Source organism: Lepidochelys olivacea, assembly GCF_965140295.1.
Source record: "Lepidochelys olivacea isolate rLepOli2 genome assembly, chromosome: 23".
NCBI classification, from domain to species: domain Eukaryota; kingdom Metazoa; phylum Chordata; order Testudines; family Cheloniidae; genus Lepidochelys; species Lepidochelys olivacea.
The window spans coordinates 2,003,552-2,025,586 of NC_140433.1; the positions used below are offsets into that span (position 1 = coordinate 2,003,552).

The 22,035-nt window shown below is 50.1% G+C and overlaps 1 protein-coding gene and 1 long non-coding RNA gene across 2 annotated transcripts; both read right to left on the reverse strand.

Moving 5' to 3' along the window:
- Positions 1-2,253: 2,253 nt before the first annotated feature.
- LOC311511793 (histone H3.3A) lies at positions 2,254-7,615 on the reverse strand. The gene is made up of 4 exons (XM_084612654.1): positions 7,478-7,615; positions 4,835-4,990; positions 3,714-3,867; positions 2,254-2,942 (listed from the first exon to the last, which is right to left on the reverse strand). The coding sequence occupies exons 2-4, from the start codon at positions 4,960-4,962 to the stop codon at positions 2,814-2,816; spliced, it is 411 nt and encodes a 136-aa protein (XP_084468780.1). The 5' UTR covers positions 4,963-4,990; positions 7,478-7,615; the 3' UTR covers positions 2,254-2,813.
- A 6,472-nt stretch (positions 7,616-14,087) lies between these two features.
- LOC311511924 lies at positions 14,088-18,742 on the reverse strand. Its single transcript, XR_014709366.1, has 4 exons — positions 18,447-18,742; positions 15,722-15,746; positions 15,116-15,169; positions 14,088-14,162 (listed from the first exon to the last, which is right to left on the reverse strand). It is a non-coding gene; the product is annotated as an uncharacterized lncRNA (long non-coding RNA).
- Positions 18,743-22,035: the final 3,293 nt, after the last annotated feature.

The window sequence follows — 22,035 nt, forward strand, 5'->3', positions numbered from 1 at the left end:
TTTTTAAGCAAAGGGGACTGCATGTCCTCAAAGGCCCATCTGCCTATGCTACCCCAGAAAAAATAAAGCAGCCCTGACACACCAGCACTGTAATCCCACTTAAGGTGGCTAAAACAGGGCTTTCGCTCTGTCTCTACATTTAATGTAAACTTGTCAAGTGCAATCAAGTCAGCGCTGCAGGGTAATCTGCTCAGAGCCCTTAGCACCTGCATTGTGGTGATTTGACAGAACAGATGTACCAAGAGATGGAAGGTTCCCTCCATACCCCAGCTGAAAGAGAATAAGTGGGAGCAGTAAGGTTGGAAATGCACAAGACACAGGTCAGAGCCTGCAGCAGAAATCTTGGGCCTGAATGGATGTTACCTTGCAGTTATTTACCCTACTGCAAAGTGAATGAAAGACACTTATAGCAGAATGTGAGCATTTTACATCCACTTTGCCAAGGAACAGAATCCAGGTCTGGATTGTGCTTGGCTTGGCACTTCCAGGCAGAAGACAGTAGGTCCGGACTCCTGGGTTCTTTCTCTCACTCTGCCACTGACACTCATCTCTCTCTACCCCTCTTTAAAAAACAGGGACTGTAATACAGATCTACCTCCCAGGCACACTGCCAGGTGTAAATTCATTAGCATTTGTAAGAGAAGATACTTGAAATAGATAAATAAAGCTACAGATATTCCAACTTTTTACTGGCACGTTATTTTACCCTTGCTACGTTTTCTATTCAACTTATGATGCTTTCAGATACAGACCCACCCACCACGGTAATTTTGCGATTGAATTTTCCGAGACATTAAGCAAGTGGGCACTGAATGGCAGCAGCAATCCAAAACTGCACGTGGGAGGAAAGTGCTTTTTTAATGGTGTCTTATGGAGTCAGACGCTAAGATTCCCAAGCAAATCCTACAGAGGACAGAACGCCTATGCAAAAAGTAGGTCAGTGCAAAACCACCACCACCACCTCAACCTACAGAAAGCCTTTCCCTCCATGCATATCGCAAGAGGCCCGCCGCTCTTTTCTAAAGGGCAGTATGTGTTAAAGGCAAAGACACTGCTCCAATCAGAACAGATCCTCTTGGAAAACAAGTACGAAATATCCAGTTGGGTGGCTGAGGGCATTTCAAGAAAGGACAGATGGGAAATTCCAAACCCTTCACCAGCAGAGATGAGCTGGAAATGTGCAGTGGCCCCGATTCTGATCTTGGCTATGCCTTTGTAGCACTGCAGTAACGCCACTGAAGTCACTGTCGTGTACAGCGGAGAGCAGAATTTGACTCAGTGAGTTTAAGCAGGGCCCAGTTGCGTGCCATCAGAGTTCTCTGGGGCAGGAAGAGCATGCAGTGAAATTAAGGGTTTGTCAGTACTTGAAATGCAACAGCAGAACAGCTGTCGCACTTCAGTGTGGAGTCTACCTAGTGACAGGAGGGGGGTCTCCCTATCAGCATAGGTAATTCCCCCCCACTATCTGACCCCCAGAGCAAAAGACAGCCCGGCCTGCATGGAACATGACCGCTGAAATAGTAGGTGTTTACAAGTACACTGCAATTCTAAATCATCATCTTCTCAAAGGGCTGTTAAAACAAAGGCTTATCATCTATCAGCGTTCAATAACCCCTGCACCTACCGGTTAGGTAGTACCCTTCAAACTGATGAGCCCAAAGCATTTCAGAAATATTACCTAACCGGCACAGATGTGTCACTCTCAGAGTTACCAGTGAGGAGATAGACAGGCAGCTTTGCTGTGCCAAAGGTCATGGCAAGTCAGCCCAAGAACGCAGGAGTCCTGAGTCCCTGTCTTCTGTATCCCACTGCATGAAGTGAACACTACAACAGGAAAAGGGAGGGGGGAGGTTCTTTCCTCTGTATCCTGAAGCCAAATTGCAGGATATAGTGTCACATCAAGTAACTGGATGTGCCGTCGCTTAGCTGGAGCAGGGACCTGGGATTCCAGATTCCGGGGTTTTATTTGTGGTTCTGCCACTGGCTTGCTGTGGTTTTGGGCCAGTCACTTACAACAGTTTTTTAAGTTTTAAGTTTTATTTTCCCACATCTTCAAAAAGGATCTAACACTCCTTTCCCCTCAAGGCTCTGAAAGGCTTAAATAATGCTCCCAGAAAGGCTCGGAGATCCTTAAAAGGAGCTACAGAACTTTGGACATTGTGTCAGCACACAGTACGTTGCTTTGATTTACTGTAGAGGAGGACACCCCTGTCTTAGTGTGACAGCAAATACAAGATTAAGGAAGCAAAAAGGTTATTGTTCAGCATTTATTTTTTTTTTTGTTCCCACCACAGGGTGAAGAAACCTGAAAGTTACAAAGGTCCAAGTCACATTTCACAAGACAGATGGAAATAAGAAAACAAGTTTAAATATCATGCCCATTCTAGATATAAAGGAAAAAAAGAAATCAAATAATGAAAAATATAGTGTAGCGTGATCTTTTGCAGATATATTTTTACAAACCGAAGACCAAAAGCTCCTTATGTTATGCCTAAATCTACTTTAGTTTTGTGTATAAAACCAGACATTTCAAAAATGTTTCCCCCTTGTTTTATATATTTTTTTTTTGCAATTCTGAAAAAAAAGTTTACAAAAACAAAACAAAAAAATCCAAGTCTTGTAAATTTCTCAAATTTTTTTTTTGCTTGTACATTATGAACAAACGGATTCAACTCTCCTGATGGCTTACATCTTGCCAAGATAGGTTTATAACATCTCCCCGTGTCCTAGCCACTACAAACAGGAGTAGGAAAAAACACAAACCTAGAGTCTACTCTAATACACTGTGAGAGCAGATATCAGCCGCCAGTGAGTTAAGCCCGCTCGCCGCGGATACGACGCGCCAGCTGGATGTCTTTTGGCATGATGGTGACTCTTTTGGCGTGGATTGCACACAAGTTGGTGTCTTCAAAGAGACCCACGAGATAAGCCTCACTGGCTTCCTACCAAGGAAAAACCACAACAGAAGTAACAGCTCTATTTGTTTCGCAACAGTCTCTTTCGGAGGCATCCAAATGCTCCCACTGTACAGAGGGCCAGATTTTTCCTACTGCTCTGTGACGTTTATTTGGCCATTTATTCTGATGTCTAAAGGGGGGCTGAGCGCTCTTGAAAAACTGACCCTACATGCTTAGCACCTACCCAGCTCTGTGTGCATCAAGGGCTTCCCAAGTGTCAGCTGAACCCCATTTGGCAGGTGAGGAAACCAATTCAGAGATCCCAAATTCATGCCCCACCCATCTACACTAGCAAGCAGCACAGTCTCAAATGTGGCAGCTCTTTCTAAGGCTATGTGCTCAACACCCCCACGCCAGCGGCTTTGAGACATGGATGCTTTCCCCTGCCACGAGTGAGTGGAATGACAGAGAAGCTGAGCACTGCAGCAGTCACTAATGTCAGTGTCTCTCCTCTGCCTGTAAAAACACACACACACACACACACCCACCCACCCCCACTAGGATGCAGTGGCCCCTCGGGGCAAAAGCAGTAATCTGTGGACATCAACAGTGAATTTAGACTCTACATTCTGAAGCCAGAGGCTCTGAGCAGCAGAGGTATGTTCTGCAGATGCCTCCATGTCTAGTTTCCACAGATTTGATGAGTGCAAAGCAGGTCGGGCTCACTCTTTGGAAGGTACTTCCCCACTGTCTGGGGGCAAGTTAGACAAGTTTCCTTCTGTCTCCCCGGCGGGGAAGAGAGACAAAGTCACCTACCTGCAGGGCTCCGATGGCTGCGCTCTGGAACCGCAGATCCGTCTTGAAGTCCTGAGCGATTTCACGGACCAGACGCTGGAAAGGGAGCTTGCGAATCAGCAGCTCGGTGGATTTCTGGTACCGCCGGATCTCTCGAAGGGCCACAGTGCCAGGCCTGGAAGAGATTTCAAAGACATAACCTGAAGGGCTCCAAATTTAACCCCAATGATCCCAACCACACCCAGACATCAGAGTCCCAAGGACTGCAGACAGAACTCCCTTCTCCTCTGCAAGTGTCTCAGCTGTACACACACACACACACACACACACAGTGCATAGAAGAAGCTTGCCCTGCCACAGTCTCTGGGGACAAAGAGGACTCCATGGTTGTTAAGCTGGCCTATTTCACTGCTGTCAATTTCACAAACTTTCCTGTTACAAAATAAAGTGCAGTATTTAAAGGGAATCAACAAAAGTTGACAGCCCCTAATATTAGGCCACTGGTAGATCTAAGCTTTTTTTCTTTTTAAGTGGCTTTTTAAGTACTTTAGCAGCTCCTTCCAAACAAGGACTGGAACAATGATGACATCTCAACCGCTGGGCAGGAGCCCTATCAAACATGGGTTGCTGAGCTGACTACAAGCGCCTTTGTATGCACGCGTTTGTCCCTTACGCTTCTGTTCTAATAAGCCAGCCAAGAGGATAATATTTTATAAAACTACTCACTACAAACATTATTTATTATTTCTAATTACAGTAGCCGCTCGGAACCCTGATCTCAGTCGAGGCCTCTCTGGGCTCAGCCCCGTACGCACCCATTCCAGTGTGAGAAACTGTCCCTGCTCTGAAGAGCTTACATGCTAAGTAGATGAGACTGGCAAAGGATGAGAGTGGAAACTGAGGCACAGAGAAGGGAAACGACTTCCCGAAGACCACACCAGCAGGTCAGTGGCATGGCTGGCAAAGAGAACTCCAGCTCAGGCATCTGAATCCCTAACTACTAGCCCATGCTCCCTCAGACATAGCCTTAATTCTTATGTACTATGACATATCACGTTACTTTTTTTCTCATAATGGCAAACCGCAAAACTCCCCTTTACGTCTCCCATGCATACCAGCAGAGAAAGCGTGACTCCAAATACCTGTAACGATGAGGTTTCTTCACTCCCCCAGTGGAAGGCGCACTTTTCCTGGCTGCTTTAGTGGCCAGTTGTTTCCGGGGGGCTTTCCCACCAGTGGATTTACGAGCAGTCTGCTTGGTACGGGCCATTCTGGACGGTCTTTAGTGCAGAAGAAATCTGCAGGGAAAAGGGGAAGAAATCAGTTTAACCTTTTCAAGAACAGCTTGACCTGGGGTCGCGTCCCATCACTCCCTGTGTGACCTACAAGTCACTAAGCCAATGTGGTTCCCTACTGGTAAAATGGAGCTAGTCACACTGCCCTGTCTTCCCGGGTGTTGGGAAGAGGAATCTCTTGATGACTGTGAGACGCTCAGATACTATGGAAACCCTAGAGGTCGTCATATAAATGTTTAGGAACATTTCCGGCACTATATGGTAGAAAAAGAAAAAAAAAGTACTAGAAAATCCCTGAAAAGCTTTTGTTAGTTCCACAACTGCTCACTCAGAATTACTTCATTTATAACAGTGCCCGACTAGAGTGTCACAGATGAACCTGTGTTTTGTTTCTGCTGTAATATAAAATGATCATTTCAGTCAGTAACCTGATTTGCCCAGCATGGAAGAGGACAAGAACTGTTGTCTTCCCAGCTCTGGAGGAGGATGGGGTCTAGTGCTTAGGACTAGGAGCTAGGACTCCAGGGTTCTAGTCCCAGCTTGGGAAGGCAGCAGGATCCAGTGATTACATTAGGAAGTAGGTCTGGGAGCCAGGACTCCTCCTGGGTTCGAGTCCCAGGTCTGGCAAAGGACTAGGGTCTAGTGGATTAAAGCAGGAGGGATTTACAGTCAGGACTCCTGGGTTCTTTTCCTCTCCGCCCTCTGCAGTTGCCAGTTTTTGCACAGACCCACAAGTGATATTTCCCAACAGTGAGAAAAAGTCACTGATTTCCCCCCTGAGGGTCCCCACTGATCAGTGGGGCCAGCTGGGGGGCGGGGGAGGAAAGAACCTGCTGCCCCGATCGCTCAGAAACAGGGCGGGAAGACATGTGGGGTTGGGGAAGTGAAGGCAGTGGAGGGAGCCAGCTAGGAATGGCATGAGTGAGAGTCTGGAAAAGGGATTGTTGTGGGGAGGGTCACCTTGGCTGGAAGCTGGGGGGCAAGGCTGCAAAAAGCAAGGGGCCATTAACCCTTCTTGGAGCGGAGGCTGCTCTGGGCCCGAAAAGAGCGAGAGAGATCTGGCCTCAGAGCCGGCTCCATGCCACGTGAGACCCCGCTGAGGCGCTGGCTCCACATGAGCACCATCACGTTGGGCACCAGGCTGAAGTCACTGGCGATCGTGGTAACCAGGCGCCATGGCGATCGTGGTAACCAGGCGCCATGGCGATCGTGGTAACCAGGCGCCATGGCGATCGTGGTAACCAGGCGCCATGGCGATCGTGGTAACCAGGCGCCATGGCGATCGTGGTAACCAGGCGCCATGGCGATCGTGGTAACCAGGCGCCATGGCGATCGTGGTAACCAGGCGCCATGGCGATCGTGGTAACCAGGCGCCATGGCGATCGTGGTAACCAGGCGCCATGGCGATCGTGGTAACCAGGCGCCATGGCGATCGTGGTAACCAGGCGCCATGGCGATCGTGGTAACCAGGCGCCATGGCGATCGTGGTAACCAGGCGCCATGGCGATCGTGGTAACCAGGCGCCATGGCGATCGTGGTAACCAGGCGCCATGGCGATCGTGGTAACCAGGCGCCATGGCGATCGTGGTAACCAGGCGCCATGGCGATCGTGGTAACCAGGCGCCATGGCGATCGTGGTAACCAGGCGCCATGGCGATCGTGGTAACCAGGCGCCATGGCGATCGTGGTAACCAGGCGCCATGGCGATCGTGGTAACCAGGCGCCATGGCGATCGTGGTAACCAGGCGCCATGGCGATCGTGGTAACCAGGCGCCATGGCGATCGTGGTAACCAGGCGCCATGGCGATCGTGGTAACCAGGCGCCATGGCGATCGTGGTAACCAGGCGCCATGGCGATCGTGGTAACCAGGCGCCATGGCGATCGTGGTAACCAGGCGCCATGGCGATGGAGCCAAGGACAATAGCAACCCCATACCAAATTGTGCCATGGCATCCCACCTCCATGGCCAATATGCAGCCCCTGCAAAGCCACCAGAGTTTGCTTTAAAGAGAACCCAGGAGTCCCAGCTCCCAGTCCCCGCCCCAGGTGGCCCCCCTCTACCCACATAAAGTGTTATTTTTAAAGAAAGACTACATCTTCCAGAAGCCTTTGCGCCAAGTCTGGGTTTGATTAGCTAACTAGTGTCAGGTGAGCTTCCCCAGGCTAACCGAGGCTTTCTCCCGATTGGCCAGCGTCGCCAGCCAACCGGTATGTAACCTGACAAGAAAGGGGGTTGAGCCGCGAAGCCTCCTCGGTGATTGACGCGGCTCATGACCAATCGACCTCGGGGCTGCCTCAGGGGCTTCCAGCCAATCAGCGCGGCCACCGTGCTCTCGCATCGCCCGACCAATGAGCTGCAGGATACAGACGGAAGGCGGGACTTACTTGGTGGAAGGGGCTCCTCAGACGATCTCGGTTTCTACTCACCCCCCCTTTTTTCGGACGAGGGGGAAGCCCGGGTACGGGGGTGTCTCGCGCCTCCTTATTACCTGTGTGTGTGGCTCGCGCCCCTCGCAGCAGCGACCGTTGGAGCCGTTGGGAGTCCCGCGCCGGCGCTCGCGCTGCTCTCGCTCCCTTCCCGCCTTTCCCGCCAGCCCTAGCAGAAAATGGCGGGTTCCCCGGCTGGGCTATTTAACCATCATGCAATGGGGCAGAGGGGAGGGGTGGGGAGGTCAGCTGAGGTGAACCAGGCTGTGTAGGCGCCATCTTGTAAGCGCCACCCAGGCTGCCCCTGCCTCCCCCCAGTCACAGGGCTGGCAAGGGGGAGCCTTCATTTAACCACACACCCTACTGCATTTTATGCCCCTTGCGTGAGTTACGTTAAGACCTCCCTCGAGTCAGGCTAAACCCTTGCCATGCGTCATGCCAATCTTGCCTACATGTAATGTAAAATCCCTGGCACAAAGTCACGCCAGGTGCCCCCCCCATGTGCATCACACCAACCCATGCCTACGTGTGACACGCCAAAGCCCTGGAATGTGTGACGCCAACCTCGCCTACATGTAACACAGTAAACCTCTGTTACAAGTCACGCCAAGCGCCCCCCAGCATGCATCCTGCCAACCTTGCCTACATGTAACATGCGAAACCCCAGCACATATCACACCAAGTGCCTCCCCCATGTGTGTCATGCCAACCTTCCCTACATGTAACATGCCAACCCCTCCCCCGCATATTTACACCAACCGTTCCAACATATACCATGTCAAGGCCCTTGCAGAAGCTTTGGCAACTCCTTCCAGTGGACAAATTATATCAAGCCCTTTGCACTAGTCATATGAACCTCCCAGTATAAGCCATGCCAAGTCATGCCTACTAGCCACATATGTCACTATAAAACCCTCACATGACTCCACAACCTCCCTGGGTCACTTGCTCCGGTGCCTAAGAAAGTTTGCCCTAGTATCCAATGTGACTCTCCCTTGCTACAAATGAAACCAATTACTTCTTGTGCTACCCTCAGGGGCTATGAAGAACAATGGATCCCTTTCAAAAGATGGTCCAACGGTAGATGGTGTGAAACATATATAAGCTCTCTGAGGTAGGATTATCTCCTACTGTATGAATGTGAAATACCCAACATAACGGCCCCTGTTCTTCGGCAGCCCATCCAGCTGGGCCTCCATTTGCACTTGGATAACCCACAAAACTCAGCCTACATGAGCAGCAAAGCTTGCGGCCTTCTGGTAATAATTTCTAAGGGGTTGCCGGTACAAACTCAATTACAGCAGAGAACGGATAGGAGTGGCTGCGTGATCCAGTTCTGCTCAAACTGGACTAAGGCCCACTGTTACTAGACAACTCAAAACTCACTCTGATGCCTCATTCTTCAAAGATATAGGAGTCCTAAATGCAGCGTCCATCTCTCCCTGAGTGTTTCTACAGTAGCCCAGCACAGTCAGGCATCTGATGCTGCCTAGGCTCCTCAGGACATTACCCCACTAGAAATAAACCATAAATTCCTAGATTTGTCTTGCAAGGATATTCAGAAAACTACCACCAGGAAATCACTAATTTATACTACCTGCATTTATCATTGTGGGCACCAGAGGGCACAGTTGTATCTCGTCACCCTCACCAGAGTTGCTAAAAACTGGACTAAACTGTGTATTTTTTTAACTAATTTTTAATAAATTGTATTTTTTGTCCTCCCCTATCATCCCTCCACCCCGACTCTTGCAACACTACAAACACGACTGAAATTTGACCTCAGCTGCTTCTGGCAAGATAGATATTACAGATGAGGAATGGGAGATAGAGGTGATGTCACAATGCAAGTCTGGCACACCCAGAACAAGAACCTCTGTTTTAGGCCTGAGCCACAAGACCACCGTTTTTCCTTTTAAGACCTCCTTTAAAAAGGAGAGTTCCGATTGACAATAGATCTGAATTAAGACCGTCCCCAAGGTGCATTATCTTAAACTATTTTCATATAGGAGACATCCAGGATGTGAGAGAACTCATTTACAACTAGCTCCGCTCTACTGGAAATCTGGGGGCTCTGAGCTAATCCCTAAACACTACAGAGATGGTCATGGGTTCCTAGGCTCCCCATTAAGTCAAATCAATTGTGGAAGAACAAAAACAGGCCTGTTGGATTAAAGGGTAAAATTATTACAAAAAACGGTGTTTGGGGAGGTAAGGAGAGGGCATCAAGTTGTCCCGGCAATGGAAGGTCAGAGCTTTAAATAAGTCTCACCCTATGCAGCAGAGAGAACTCTTACTGGCCTGGCCCCAACAGACAGAGGATTTACTCCTTTACTGGTTACTTACAAGAGTTGTTTCATAATAGGTACAAGTTACAAGGGTAACTGTGCCAAGCTGATTAATTTTTCTTTTAAATGGAGGTTTATTTTAGTATTCATGAAAATGAGACTAAGAACATATTAGCAGAGGGTAGGCATTGTGCACACAGCTGATGTACTTCAGTCCCCATTTACAGCTATCTCTGCTAGTACACTTCCCACTCTCCATCCCAGCTCTGCCCTGCTCCACAATCTTGACTTGCAGCACTCTCTGCTACTGTAGCTTGAAGCGGGGGGTGTCACAATACAGAATTGGTCTGCAAATGCCACCAGTTTTCCTTTGTTTCAAGGTTTGGGGGACTGTGGATCAAAGTCATTGTAACAAGATCCTGAAGATGTAGCAGGAGAACTTTGTCACAAAAAGCAAGGTCCTGGCTTCTTTAAAAATATCCACTGCCTAGTTAGGACATCTCAATAGTAGCCCCACTACTGAGGTTGCAAAGAAGTCTGGAAAGATGAAAACTGCATCAGGCTTGCTGGAGTGGAGTGTGTAGATGGAAGGAGCTTGATAGGTTTGGATATAGGACCTGGAATGCTGTTTTCATGATCGTCACACTGCAATGAAGCGCTGGACCACTCGCCGCTTGTTTCGGAGTACTGGTATAGAAGAATTATACCCCCTAGTGCAAGGGAACGGAGATTCTGCTATTGCTCTGTCTTTGGTCAGATAGCAAGCACTAGAAAGAAGCCACTACACAACCAGTTTACAAATTTTCATTATTTTATTTGACAGACACCTTTCTGAAGTGCAACAAAAGTTAAATCATACAGCAAAATTGCAAAACTGTCTTTCTGGGTTTTTTTTTAAAAACACTGGGTGACCCTGGAAGGGGGAAGTGCATTATCACGATTCAGAAATGCCAAGATTTAGAGGTTACGTTTTGTGAGCAAGCTCCACTGCCTAGCTGGGACATCTCAATGTGATTTGTCAGGACTGTATCAAGGTTCTGCAGAAGAGGGAAAAACTGTTTTGACACCAGTTTAAGAAAACATAGGGAGTTTAAATTAAAACTCAGGAGTTTTATAAACAGACTACTGAGTCATTCCTTAAAACATTTTATCTCATTTCCCTCCCAGTTCCCCCCATACCGGACAATGAGCAGTTAATTCCTCTTCCCACACTGATGGGATTCCCAGATGGTAACCCTCCCTTACTTGACAGCCTTCATCCCAAAGACAAAGAGCTTGCTGTTGCTATATCAGCACTAAGACAGATTTCTCTGTAAGGTTGAACAGTGAAACTCACTCAAGAATTATTCAAAGTTAGAGGCACCTTAATGGCACATAGTGTGTTAACAGGGCACGTTAATGGGGCCGTTTCAACTCTAGACAGGTGTTGCATACAGATATAAAGCATGCCAAAGCACAGAACTGGATTCTCATCTGCCTTCGTTCAAACCAGCATCCTGCGCAAAAACTTCTGGGAATGGCCACGCTCCAGAGGACATTTCAGCAACTCCCATCATCAAGCGCTCGGCCAAGCTGAATGAAGCAAATGCTCATCAAGCTAGACGAAGAAAAGGAACATATATAGTTAAACTTGAAATTTAAAAATAAAACTGGACTAGGTGTAAAGAAGGGCTACTAGGATGATCAGGAGGCTGGAGAGCCCATCCTAGGAGAGGAGATGGAAAGAGCTTGGCTTGTTTAGCCTAGCCAAGTGAAGGCTGAGAGGGGGAAAATCTGATTGCTCTCTCTAAATAGACCAGGGTGTTGTGGGGAAAACCACCAGCTCAAGGCATTATTGGCACAAGAACAAACGGCTACAAATTGAGCGTGAATACGTTTAGGCTGGAAACGAGAAGCTCCTCTGACGGTTAGGAACCAAGGGTCTGGAACAGCCTCCGAAACGGAGCAGTGGGGGCGAGCTAGTTTGAAGATGGAGACTGATAAGTTTACGTCCAGAATTTTATGCTGGAGCGTCTGTGAGAGCAGTGGACTGAAGGCTCAGAAAGGCCCTTTCCAGTCTGATGTACCGGAAGCAGCAGCTACATCATGCAAGTATAACCGTGCCCTCTACTGTTTACATAAAAACACTGTAGACAAACCCAAGATAACACAATCGCCACACAGAGGACAAGAGACCTCGTAGGACTAATTAAGGAAGTCGGGGGCGGAGGGGGGAGCCTGGCAGTGCAAAGGGTGCATTTTAGGATCCAACAGACCAGGGTTCTAGCTTTGGTTCTGGGGATTGCATGTATGATTTACCAAGGGGGCAAATCTGCTTTCATCACCACCTGGATTCACAGCACCTCAGCCAACCAGAGCCATGCTCATTTTCTGACCCCCTTTTGCCAATCTTTTTGCCTCCCATGAATGCTCTGCCCTGTTGGTGGTTGCCAGCATAACCAGAGTGGCTGGGAGCTTTAGGATTTGCAGCATTACAGCATTTTAACAGAGAGCTTTCCCAAGTGTTTCCTTGTCTATGTATATAAGCTGAAATGCAGCTATCTCTGGGGTGAAGCACAACAGCTGCCCCAGCAGTCAGCATAATAGCGGTTGGGGTGGGGTGACGTTCTAACCAACCATAACGTGGCAAGTCCTTGCTCTTTCGGGTGCCCCATCATATTTATAATACCCATGCCGAGGGGGATAGGACCTTGGTTAAAGGTCTCCTAGAAAGTCACATGCAGCAAGGCTCCGTTTATCCAAGGAGGAATGACAAAGAGGACTACTGGGATAGCCAGACCCACAAACTTACCTGTGCTATGTACAGAGCCACCGATGCATTCTGCTGTTCCTATCCCAAAGCCAACGCCTTTTTAATGGCTGCCACAATCTTGGAAAGCTTGGTGTCATTATCCACAAATCCATCTCCGTTCTGCCAGAGAGGAGCCAGTTAGCAAGGGGACAGCTGAACCCCCCCCTTGCCCCCCAAACATGCCCCATAAGGCTCAAAGTAGTCAGAGCATGAGAAGGCTGTTTGCCAGAAGCTGGGAATGGGCAACAGGGGACAGATCACTTGGTGATTCCCTGTTCTGTTCATTCCCTCTGGGGCACCTGGCATTGGCCACTGTCAGAAGACAGGATACAGGGCTAGATGGACCTTTGGTCTGAGCCAGTATGGCCGTTTTTATGTTTTAAAGCTTCTATAATTCTCCAGGGTAACACGGCCACTGATTGTGTCCAGAGTTATGCCCACGGAGATTTCCACTCCTATTTAAGAGTATTCCTCAGCAAGATGCCTTCTACAGGACAGCAGCGCCAGGATCGGAGGGACTATGCAGTGTTTGAAAAGCGGCCTCAGAAAAACCTCACAGCTACTCCTTGGCTACAGCAGCGAGCGCAGAAAGCTTGTTTCTGCTGCTGGACCACCCAGGCTCACAAAGAGCTCAAACAAAATATTAGCTTTAAAAAAAAAAAGCTCAGATGAAACTTACAGCCCCTTTCCCCCTGCCAAGAAATATGGGCAAACACAACTGCTTCTAGAAGGTGTCACATACAGGACAGTTGAAGTTCAGCAGGCCCCTGGAACATCCTTAAGGACACAGAGCTCAACAGTCCTGCCACCTCACATTGACACGACAGTGGAAGAACTTTTAATGTAGGACCAACAGCTCTAATCCCCCCACCCTCCCGGACCTGCAGCATCAGCAGCTGCAAGAGCCAAAGGCTATTTTAGCGTCAAAGAGGTTTTCTAAGGAGCTGTATTTTTCCTCCTGTGAAGGTCAGCAGTGGTGGCTGCTAATAAGACATTTCAATTTGCTATCCTTGGCGATAAAGGATGCAGGTTTCATCCACCACTGAAATGCAGCCATCTTTGAGGTGGAAAATGCCAGCTATTAGAAGAAGGGGTGGGAGAAGAAGAGAGAATAAAAAACCACAGCCTGTATACTACTGCAACTGCAGAGAAAGTTTAGAGAGTCAAGATAAGTTACTCCTATTGCAACATGAACACGGCATTGAGTTAACACTAGCAAGCCCAGTGAGTGGGCTAGTAGGAGTTAGTGGCTGATATGTGTTTTAGGTCTCATCTCCAGCAGCACCGAAGGAAGAGTACCAACCTGCTGACCCACAGTGAGTGCTCCTTAGAAGCGCCCCCCCGATCCCTGTTCGGCATGCAGATTCTAAGGGGATCATTGTACAAGTTGGTACAACTGTAGACAGGACTACTGCTCCAGCTTCAACAGCGGACTCTGGCTACAGATGTCAGCCCAGACAAGGCTCCCAGCCTTGTGCTCACAACATCTCTATGAAGGAGTCTTTCTGGATCATGCACATCGCCCGCCCTGGTGACTATCAGCTGAGCAGTTCGGTTAGGAACTAGATGGGAGGGGAGGAAGAGACCACTCACCATTTTTGAATGCACCAGTTTGCCTGCAATTGTCACTTCAAACCATCCTGTGACCTGAGGGGTCCCTTCGCCACTCTAAGCAGAGAAGAGGAGTCAGTCACCTTGAGAATGAAGAGCCCCAAGGGGGTCTGGGCTATTTTAAGCAGCCAGCTCTCCCCTTCATGTTAGTTTCTTCTGAAGATTCCTAATTCAACAGGAGTGCTCCCTACAGTTCTCACCAGAGAGGAGAATACATCTGCAAACAGATGTTGTGAGCTTGATGCAGAAATGACAGGTTGGGATTCTCTGGTCTGGAGTCATACAGGAGGTCAGACTAGATGATCATAATGGGCCCTTCTCTGACCTTAGAATCTATTAAGTTAATTTGTATTCTAGAAGCCAGGATCCCATTGTGCCAGGTGCTGAACATATCAAAGAATCCCTATCCCGAACAGTTTATAATCTAGAAGAGTATATATAGATTGAAGCGCACAAGGAAACCAGGACATGATACTAGATTGTCCAAACATCTTCAGTCCTGCAGGACCGTCCTCCTTCCACCTTAACGCCACTCTCCATGCTTCCTTGATCAAGGCTTCCCTTACCTCTACCACACGGGGCATGCTTTGTAAGCCAACCAGCAGCAGCCCAGGATCAGGTCAAAGCTTTCCCCATGGTTATGTTTGTGCCTGTTTGCCCATCTGAGAGGTTTAACCGCTTCCCCTGAAGCGTGTGGCACTGGTCACTTTCAGAGACAAGACACTAGACTAGAGGAACCATGGATCTGACAACTATGTTCCAGATTTATGCTGGACATGACATGCTCTTAGTCCAACAGTTCTCAGTCAGGTCCCACCAGATGAGGAGGGACTTATTTAGAGCCTCCTGCATCGCAGATTCCCACTGAAGGCAACAGGAGTTTTGAGAGTATAGAACCGGAGCTTTAGAGGACACAGCCATTCCTTGGCTGTGCATATTCTCTGACTGGGAGTCAGACAGACACAAAAGCTACGTGCTCTGCACAAACTGGACAGTCCTGGGATACTCACGATCTCCAGCTTGCCTGGGAACTGTTTTTCAAGTTCCTTCTTGAGCTGTTGATACTAGAGAGGAGAGAAGGGAAAGGCAGAACCCAGAGTTAATGCCTGAGAAGTCTTCGTCAGGACTTGCCCCAGCTGAATCTTGGCTCTGCTGTTACTTCACGCACCTAAAAAAACAGCTGGCAACAATACCAGCTAGCGAGCCAAGCCTCACACAGCCAGGCCATGTGGCCTGCTGCGAGTACAGGAGCCCTTTCTACCCCAACTTCCTGCTTCCCTTTGCACCAATTTTCTCACCAGTGCAACTCCATTTATACCTCCTCATGCACAGGTTCAGACAGCCCAGGCAGCCAATTGGGGACTGAAGGGGGAGGAAAAGCCCAGCAGTTCTCGTTGGGTCAGGCTGGGGCAAAGGGTTGGGGATGCTCCAGGAGCAGATCCAATGACATGCTATGGCCCAACTTTCTCTGGAGCAGAACTTCCTCTCCTTGCAGATGGCCAGTAACTTGGACCAAGTGCTGGGAACAGGAATGGGATCCTAGAGCACCTCAGTCCAGTTCACCCACCACCGCTAGAGTTATAATTGGAACTGAATCGAGGAAGCTGGTCGCTTACCTTGGGAAGGTAGCCTCAGGCCCCGCTGCAGGGAGACAAAGAAGAATTATTTCAGCATCTAGACACTAACCAAAGAAGGAACAAAGGCTGAAATTCAAACAGGAGCTGAGCACCTAGCTTCCTTTAATCCCACCTGGACTCCTGCTATTTGAGATGAAGGGGAACGACATTAGGTTGAAAATAATACCACCACCTAGCTCTTCTACAGTGCTTTCCATCAACCGATCTCAAAGTGCCTTGCAAAGGAGCATCAAGTAGCTCCATTTTACAAAGGGAAAGGAACGTGTCCAAGGACACCCAAGCAAGTTAGTGGCAGAGCTGGGAATCCCAAAACCCTGGCCAGTGCTCTGTCCACAAGGCCATGCTGCCTCCAGAAGTAGTAGGCTGTTGTCTTCTCTATGGGACAAGACAGTAGATGGGAACATGACACCCTTTTTGAGGACATCTCCCTGGGTTTTGAGCATCGATGTTGGTCCACAGAAAGTGATAATTACAAATCACGGGGAGGGTAAAACCCCACTAACGATGCTGATTGTTGCTAGTTGTTTTCATTAGAAACTTAAGACTGAAGTGGAGCCTTCTTGCCATGCGGTTACTTTCATTGCATTTAGATTGTGTCAAGAAACAGTCAACTGCTGACTTTATCCACAGACGCTAATTGCTATTATTTGGAATAGGGCGCATATGAACTTTGCGCTCACACCTGCTGGTGCTGGGACAAACTGGCCCCCTAACCACCTTCTATCGGAGGTGCAAGAGAGCAACTGGCTGCTGAGAAAGAGCTTTGAAAGAGGGAAGTCATACCAGCCCTTCCTGTGTCTATTTTAGATGCTCAGGGAACAGAGGAGAGCGCTTCCAGAAGTCATTCTAGTATGCGTGGGAATGTAGAGCAGGAGGGTGCTTTTTGCCAGGAACAGAAACCTCTCAGAAGGCCCCGAATGCTGTTCTGTAACACCATCACAGAGCTGGCTAAGCCCTAGAGTCACAGCAACTAACTCTGCAGGATAAAACTATTTTATTAGCAAGGAGGTGAGATTCCTACCCCCCCCCTTTTTTTTTCCCCTCCCCCCTAAACTCCACCCCAGCTTGAGCAGTCACTTCTCACCGCTGCCCCATGAGCACGGAATAACCCCTCCATTTCCACAGCACACAAGACTCAGTATTGCTCTGGCGCTTTCATTATGCCGCGATAACCAGAGGATACACAGCTACCATGACTACGCACGTTCTTGAAGACAGGCGAAGCTGCAAGAGGCGAGTTAGAAAGTTGAAGTCTATGGACCGAAAGCGAGGCAGCTCAGGTCAGAGTAGCAGGAGATACTGGGGAGCCGTGCCTGGGGAGGCCGGACCTATAGGTGCATGGAGGGCTGTGGGTCATGCTTGAGGGGCATGAGTTGTGTATATGGGAGGCCATGGTTACTCTAGCAGAAGGAGGAGATGCAGATCAGCACAGAGGCACCCTGTCAGAGGATTCGCTTAGAAAAGGCTGCAGCAGGTCAGGATTAAGGTGTCTTGCACTAAGCAAGAGAGATGCCGGTCTATTCCAGGGTGACAATACCTATTTCAAGCTCTGGCTGACTGAATGTGGGCAGAGAGGGCGTGTAAGCTGCCACTTTGCAGCAGAAGTGCCAAATATAAACGAGGACTCGCCTGACTGCACAGAGGCGACATTAGTCCACCTACCATTCAGCCAGTGCGTGCTAGGCTGTAAGCAGCTTCATTCACCCTGTGGGATAGAAGCAGCTTAATCCCCTACAACACCCGTGCAGGTTTCTTAAAGAGCTCTCAGTTTAAGCCCAAAACAGCCACGGTATCAGCCCAGTTACCCTCCAAGCCGGTCAACTGATCTCAAGGGGGCGTGAAACCGGCCCCCAGCCAGACCATCCCCGAGAGGGCAGCACAGGGTCATTCCCCACAGTTTGTCCTGTGGCCTGGCCAGTAACAGCATACAAGGATTTACCCGAAGGGCCCGAAATCAACAGAGCGCCTCCCACTGCCTTCAAGGGGCTTTGGGTCAGGACCACTAAGCAGCTGGGGCAAGAAGCGGGAGTTATCCCCCGGTCTCGCCGCTTGTAACGGATACTTCGCTAGATCAGCAGGTTTCCTCCCCGGCCCGTGGGGCGTCTGCTAAAATACCCCACCCCGGGCCAACGCAGGGCTAGCAGATTGCGTGTATCTGTTTCAGAGCAGCAGCCGGGTTAGTCCGTATCCGCAAAAAGAACAGGGGGACTTGGGGCACCCCAGAGACTAACCCGTTTACTTGAGCATAAGCTTTCGCGAGCTACAGCTCGCTGCATCGGATGCAGGCAGTGGCGAACACGGGGGGCGGGGGGATCCACATACACAGAGAGCATGGAACAAGGGGCGTTGCCACCCACCCTGTAACCGGGGTGCTCAGGGCTACCCAGAAAACACGACCCCGCCCTCGGCTCTGCTACGAAGCCCAGGAGGCCTGGGAGCTAACACGTTTTACGGGACCGTCCTCTGTTGGCGAGAGAGACGAGCCCCGAGAGGAGGCAACCAGCCCGCAACACCCGCAGCCTAACGCCGGCCAGACGCTTCCTGCGACTCCCGCGTCCACACGCGCATCGCTCGGCCGGCCTCGAGCTCCGTCGGGCCGGGGCCACGCCCGCCAGCGTAGCCTGCCGCAGCCGCCGCGGACCCGTTTCCTCGCTCTTCCAGGGGGCTGCAACCGCGCGGCCCGCCGCTCCCCGCCCGCGCTTACCAGTACAGCACGCGGACCCGGAGAGCCATGGCCGCGGCCTTCGCGCGGGGAGCCCGGCACCTGGCGCGTGCGGAGGCGGAACGGGCCGCTTTTACCAGCGCCGTGCCGACGCCTCCACCGGCGGGCAGCAAAGGAGGGGGGGGACGGGGGACAGCACCTCTGTTCCCCCGCACGTTAAACCTAGTCCGCTTAGCTGCTCCCTCCTCCGCCCGCCGGAACGCTGGGTTCGGCACAACTAGGGCTGTGTTTCGTGGGAAACGGGTGTAGAAGTGATTGCAGCGGTCTGGTAATGGCGCATAAGACTCCCCCTGTCTCCTGCGCTGCAGTGGTCTGGCCCCAGGCGCGCCCTGTCGCGTCATTAACCGGGGGGGGGGGGCGGAGAAATTCGCTGGTGTTTCCCTGACAATCATTTTACTAACGCGCAATTACCTTAGGAAAGAAGTTTCTCCCTCCCCTACCCAGAGCTAGGACTTTGCCCTGAACATGTGGACGAAGGTCCAGTCCCATAACGAAAGCGTTGCAGAGAGGAGCCTATACAATCCAGAGGCTAGGGCAGTTCTTTGCAAGGGAGAAAAAGCTTTCCGGCCTTACAGATCCTTAAACTCAGGGTTTCGAAAATGAATTCCCCACAACACCTGCTCCTTCCCCACACGGCGATCAAAGTCAGACTTGTGCAAGAGCAGCATTCCTGGGCCAGGGCATGGGTACAGTTCAATGGGCACACGCAGACCTTCCACCAGTCCTGGGTTTGGCTTGACTGTCCTGCTTTGACCCCACAAATCCCCCTATCCATTGAGGGCAAGGGAATCCTACAACTGTCTCTCTCCCACTCCCTCCTTCTGCCTTCCTTGTGAGGGAAAGGGCGTATCAAGGGGACTAGGATGAGCCTTAGCTGGCCATTACAAACCAGCAGATTTGAGAGCAGCCCTTAGGCTGCTCCACATTACTGAGGGAAATGAACTGGCTGCAGGATCAAGCAGATGGAAATGTAGCATAAAGCCACATTTGTCACAGAGTTCAAGGCCGGAAGGGACCGCCAGATCATCTGGTCTGACCTCCTGCGTATCACACATCACCACCACCACCTGCCTGCTAAACCCAACAACTGACATTAGTCCCCGCTCAGGCATGCCAAGTTCATGGCAGAGCCCCTGATTGAACCTCGATCACCAGAGTCCCAGCCCAGTGCCTTAGCCACAAGACAAGCCTTCTCCTCTCTGCGTTGCATCTGCAGTTTGATTGTAGGTTGTCTGGGGCAGGGACCATATTTGAGCTCCCAGCATGCTCTTGGGTGCTATACAAACACTGCCCCACGCTCCATGGGCAGATCCAATGCCATTCCTGCGTCAGAGGGTACTTATATAGCCCATGGGAGTCAGGCACTTAAATACCTTTGAGGATCTGGGCTAAGAGACTTACCCACGGTCACACAGGGAGGCTGTGCAGAGCAGGGGATTCACCCCTAGTCCCAGGTGATCAGCCAAACCATTAGGCCACCCTTCCTCTCTGCCCAGGGGCAGACAGGCCACAGAGAATTCCCCATTGCCAGGGCCTGCAATCTGGTGGACAGTAGCACGAAGCAAGATTTGGGGACAAGGCTGGTGGAGCCGTGACTAGGCAGATCAGTCAAGCAATCTCCCAGCCTACGGAAGGCTTTAGCAAGAAGAACAGGGAACCCCATGGCCCCAGTGCTGCAGAGAAGCTGGGGCTACAGCCACTGTTCCCTCTAAGCTGTGCACAGATCCTAAACCCCCGCGCACACGGCGAAACACAGCGCGCACAACAATTTGCACAGAAGCACAACAATTTGCACAGAAGAAATTTTTTGCGCACACGGCTTGTCAAAAGTTTGCATAGAAGAAATTGTTTGCGCACACGGCCTGTCAAAAATTAGAAGGAACATTGGCTACAGCCCTACACCGGAGCAGGGGTCCTCCTGGGAGAGGGGCAGTGCAGTCCTGGCACCAGGGTTGGTGGGGAGGGTGATGGGTTTCACATTCCCAAAGCCCATGGACGCCACCTCATTAGGCTTTGAGCAGGCCACGCGAATATCACCCACCAAGCAGACACAGAACAGGAGACAGGTGGCGTCCGTGCCCCTGTTGTCACAAGATTAGCTTGCAACTCCGGGTGGAGAGGGGGCTTGGGGAAATCTGACTCAGCCATGTCCTATGCTAAATCAGAGCACCCTTTATTCACGGCATCATGAGATCAAACCGCCCGCTGGCTGTGGAATGGCTTTGAATGTACGGCTCTGGTGGGAATTTTCACAGGGCCCTGTTTGCCCCAAGGGATGCCCTGGGTTGCTGAATCAATTAGGAGGGTGGCAAGCCCCAGAGCGGAATAGCCTGATCGCCTGCAGTGACCAGGAACGGTGACCATAAAACAACCCAGAGGTTCTACCCCCTCCTAGTGGAACTGTGGAGAATAATTCATTTCCTCCCCTTTTAAACTCAACCTGATATAACACTCCATGCCCACGTGGCCCCTTCTGAATCCTCAAAGCACTGGGCAAATATTAGCCAGAAGAAACAGTCAAGTCCCCTTTTTATTTTGCAGTTGCCATTGTGGGGAGGTGTAAATTATACCATCCTACATCAGCATTGTCAGCTCTTACCCTTTGGTCATGAGGCTTGGGACAGCTGGTGTTCTGAAGAAAGCCCCAGCTTCTGGAGTCAGGAGAATCTGAGCTTGTGACTAATAATAATAATAAGAGTTTCTAGCTCTCATGGTAGCAGAGAAAAGCTCGGAAACATGACCACCGTGTGCCAAAAAGGGGAGAAAGCGGAAGATGAAGTAGAGCTCAATATTTATTACTATTTTAAAAACAATCTCATGATTTTACGCCAATCTCATGAAATCTCAGAAAGCAAAGAACAATTCCCATATCCAATTCACCACTTTCTAGGTATCTGGTAACTCAAAAGCTCATACGTTTACTTAGAATGAGCAAGATTGCCAGCCTGGATTTGAGCTGACAGGTTAGTGAAAGGGAGAGCCCAGAGCCTGGGGAAGAGGGCATTCGCTGACCTGAGCTCGGCACTGCAAGGAGCCAAGAAAGTAGATTTAAAAACAAAAATCCGCTAGCCGGACCCCTTCCCCACGCTTCCAGGGTTTGATTTCTGAAAACAGCTGGGCAGCTAACCCCAGGCCAAGCCAGGGGAAGGAGTAAAGGGGTGCCAAAATCAAGCTAGCTCCACCTTTGATCCTGTAGTAAGGGCTTCCTTCCCACAGGCATGGCGCCCCCTGCCCTATTGGGGCACATGGCTCTGTCTCATCCCACCCCACTTTCCATCTGTGCAGCTCTCCTCGCTGGCTAGCCTGCCTCCCCCACCCTGCTCACTTCATTAGCCAGCTTTCCCTGCATCACAGGGTGTGCTATCTACTATGGAGGGGTGAGAAAGAACATTTGGCTAAAAACAAACTGGCTAATATGCTGCTCTCTCCAACGTAAAAAGAAAAGGAGTACTAGTGGGCTTATGCTCAAATAAATTGGTTAGTCTCTAAGGGGCCACTAGTACTCCTTTTCTTTTTGTAAATACAGACTAACACGGCTGCTACTCTGAAATCTCTCCAACGTGTGTCTGGC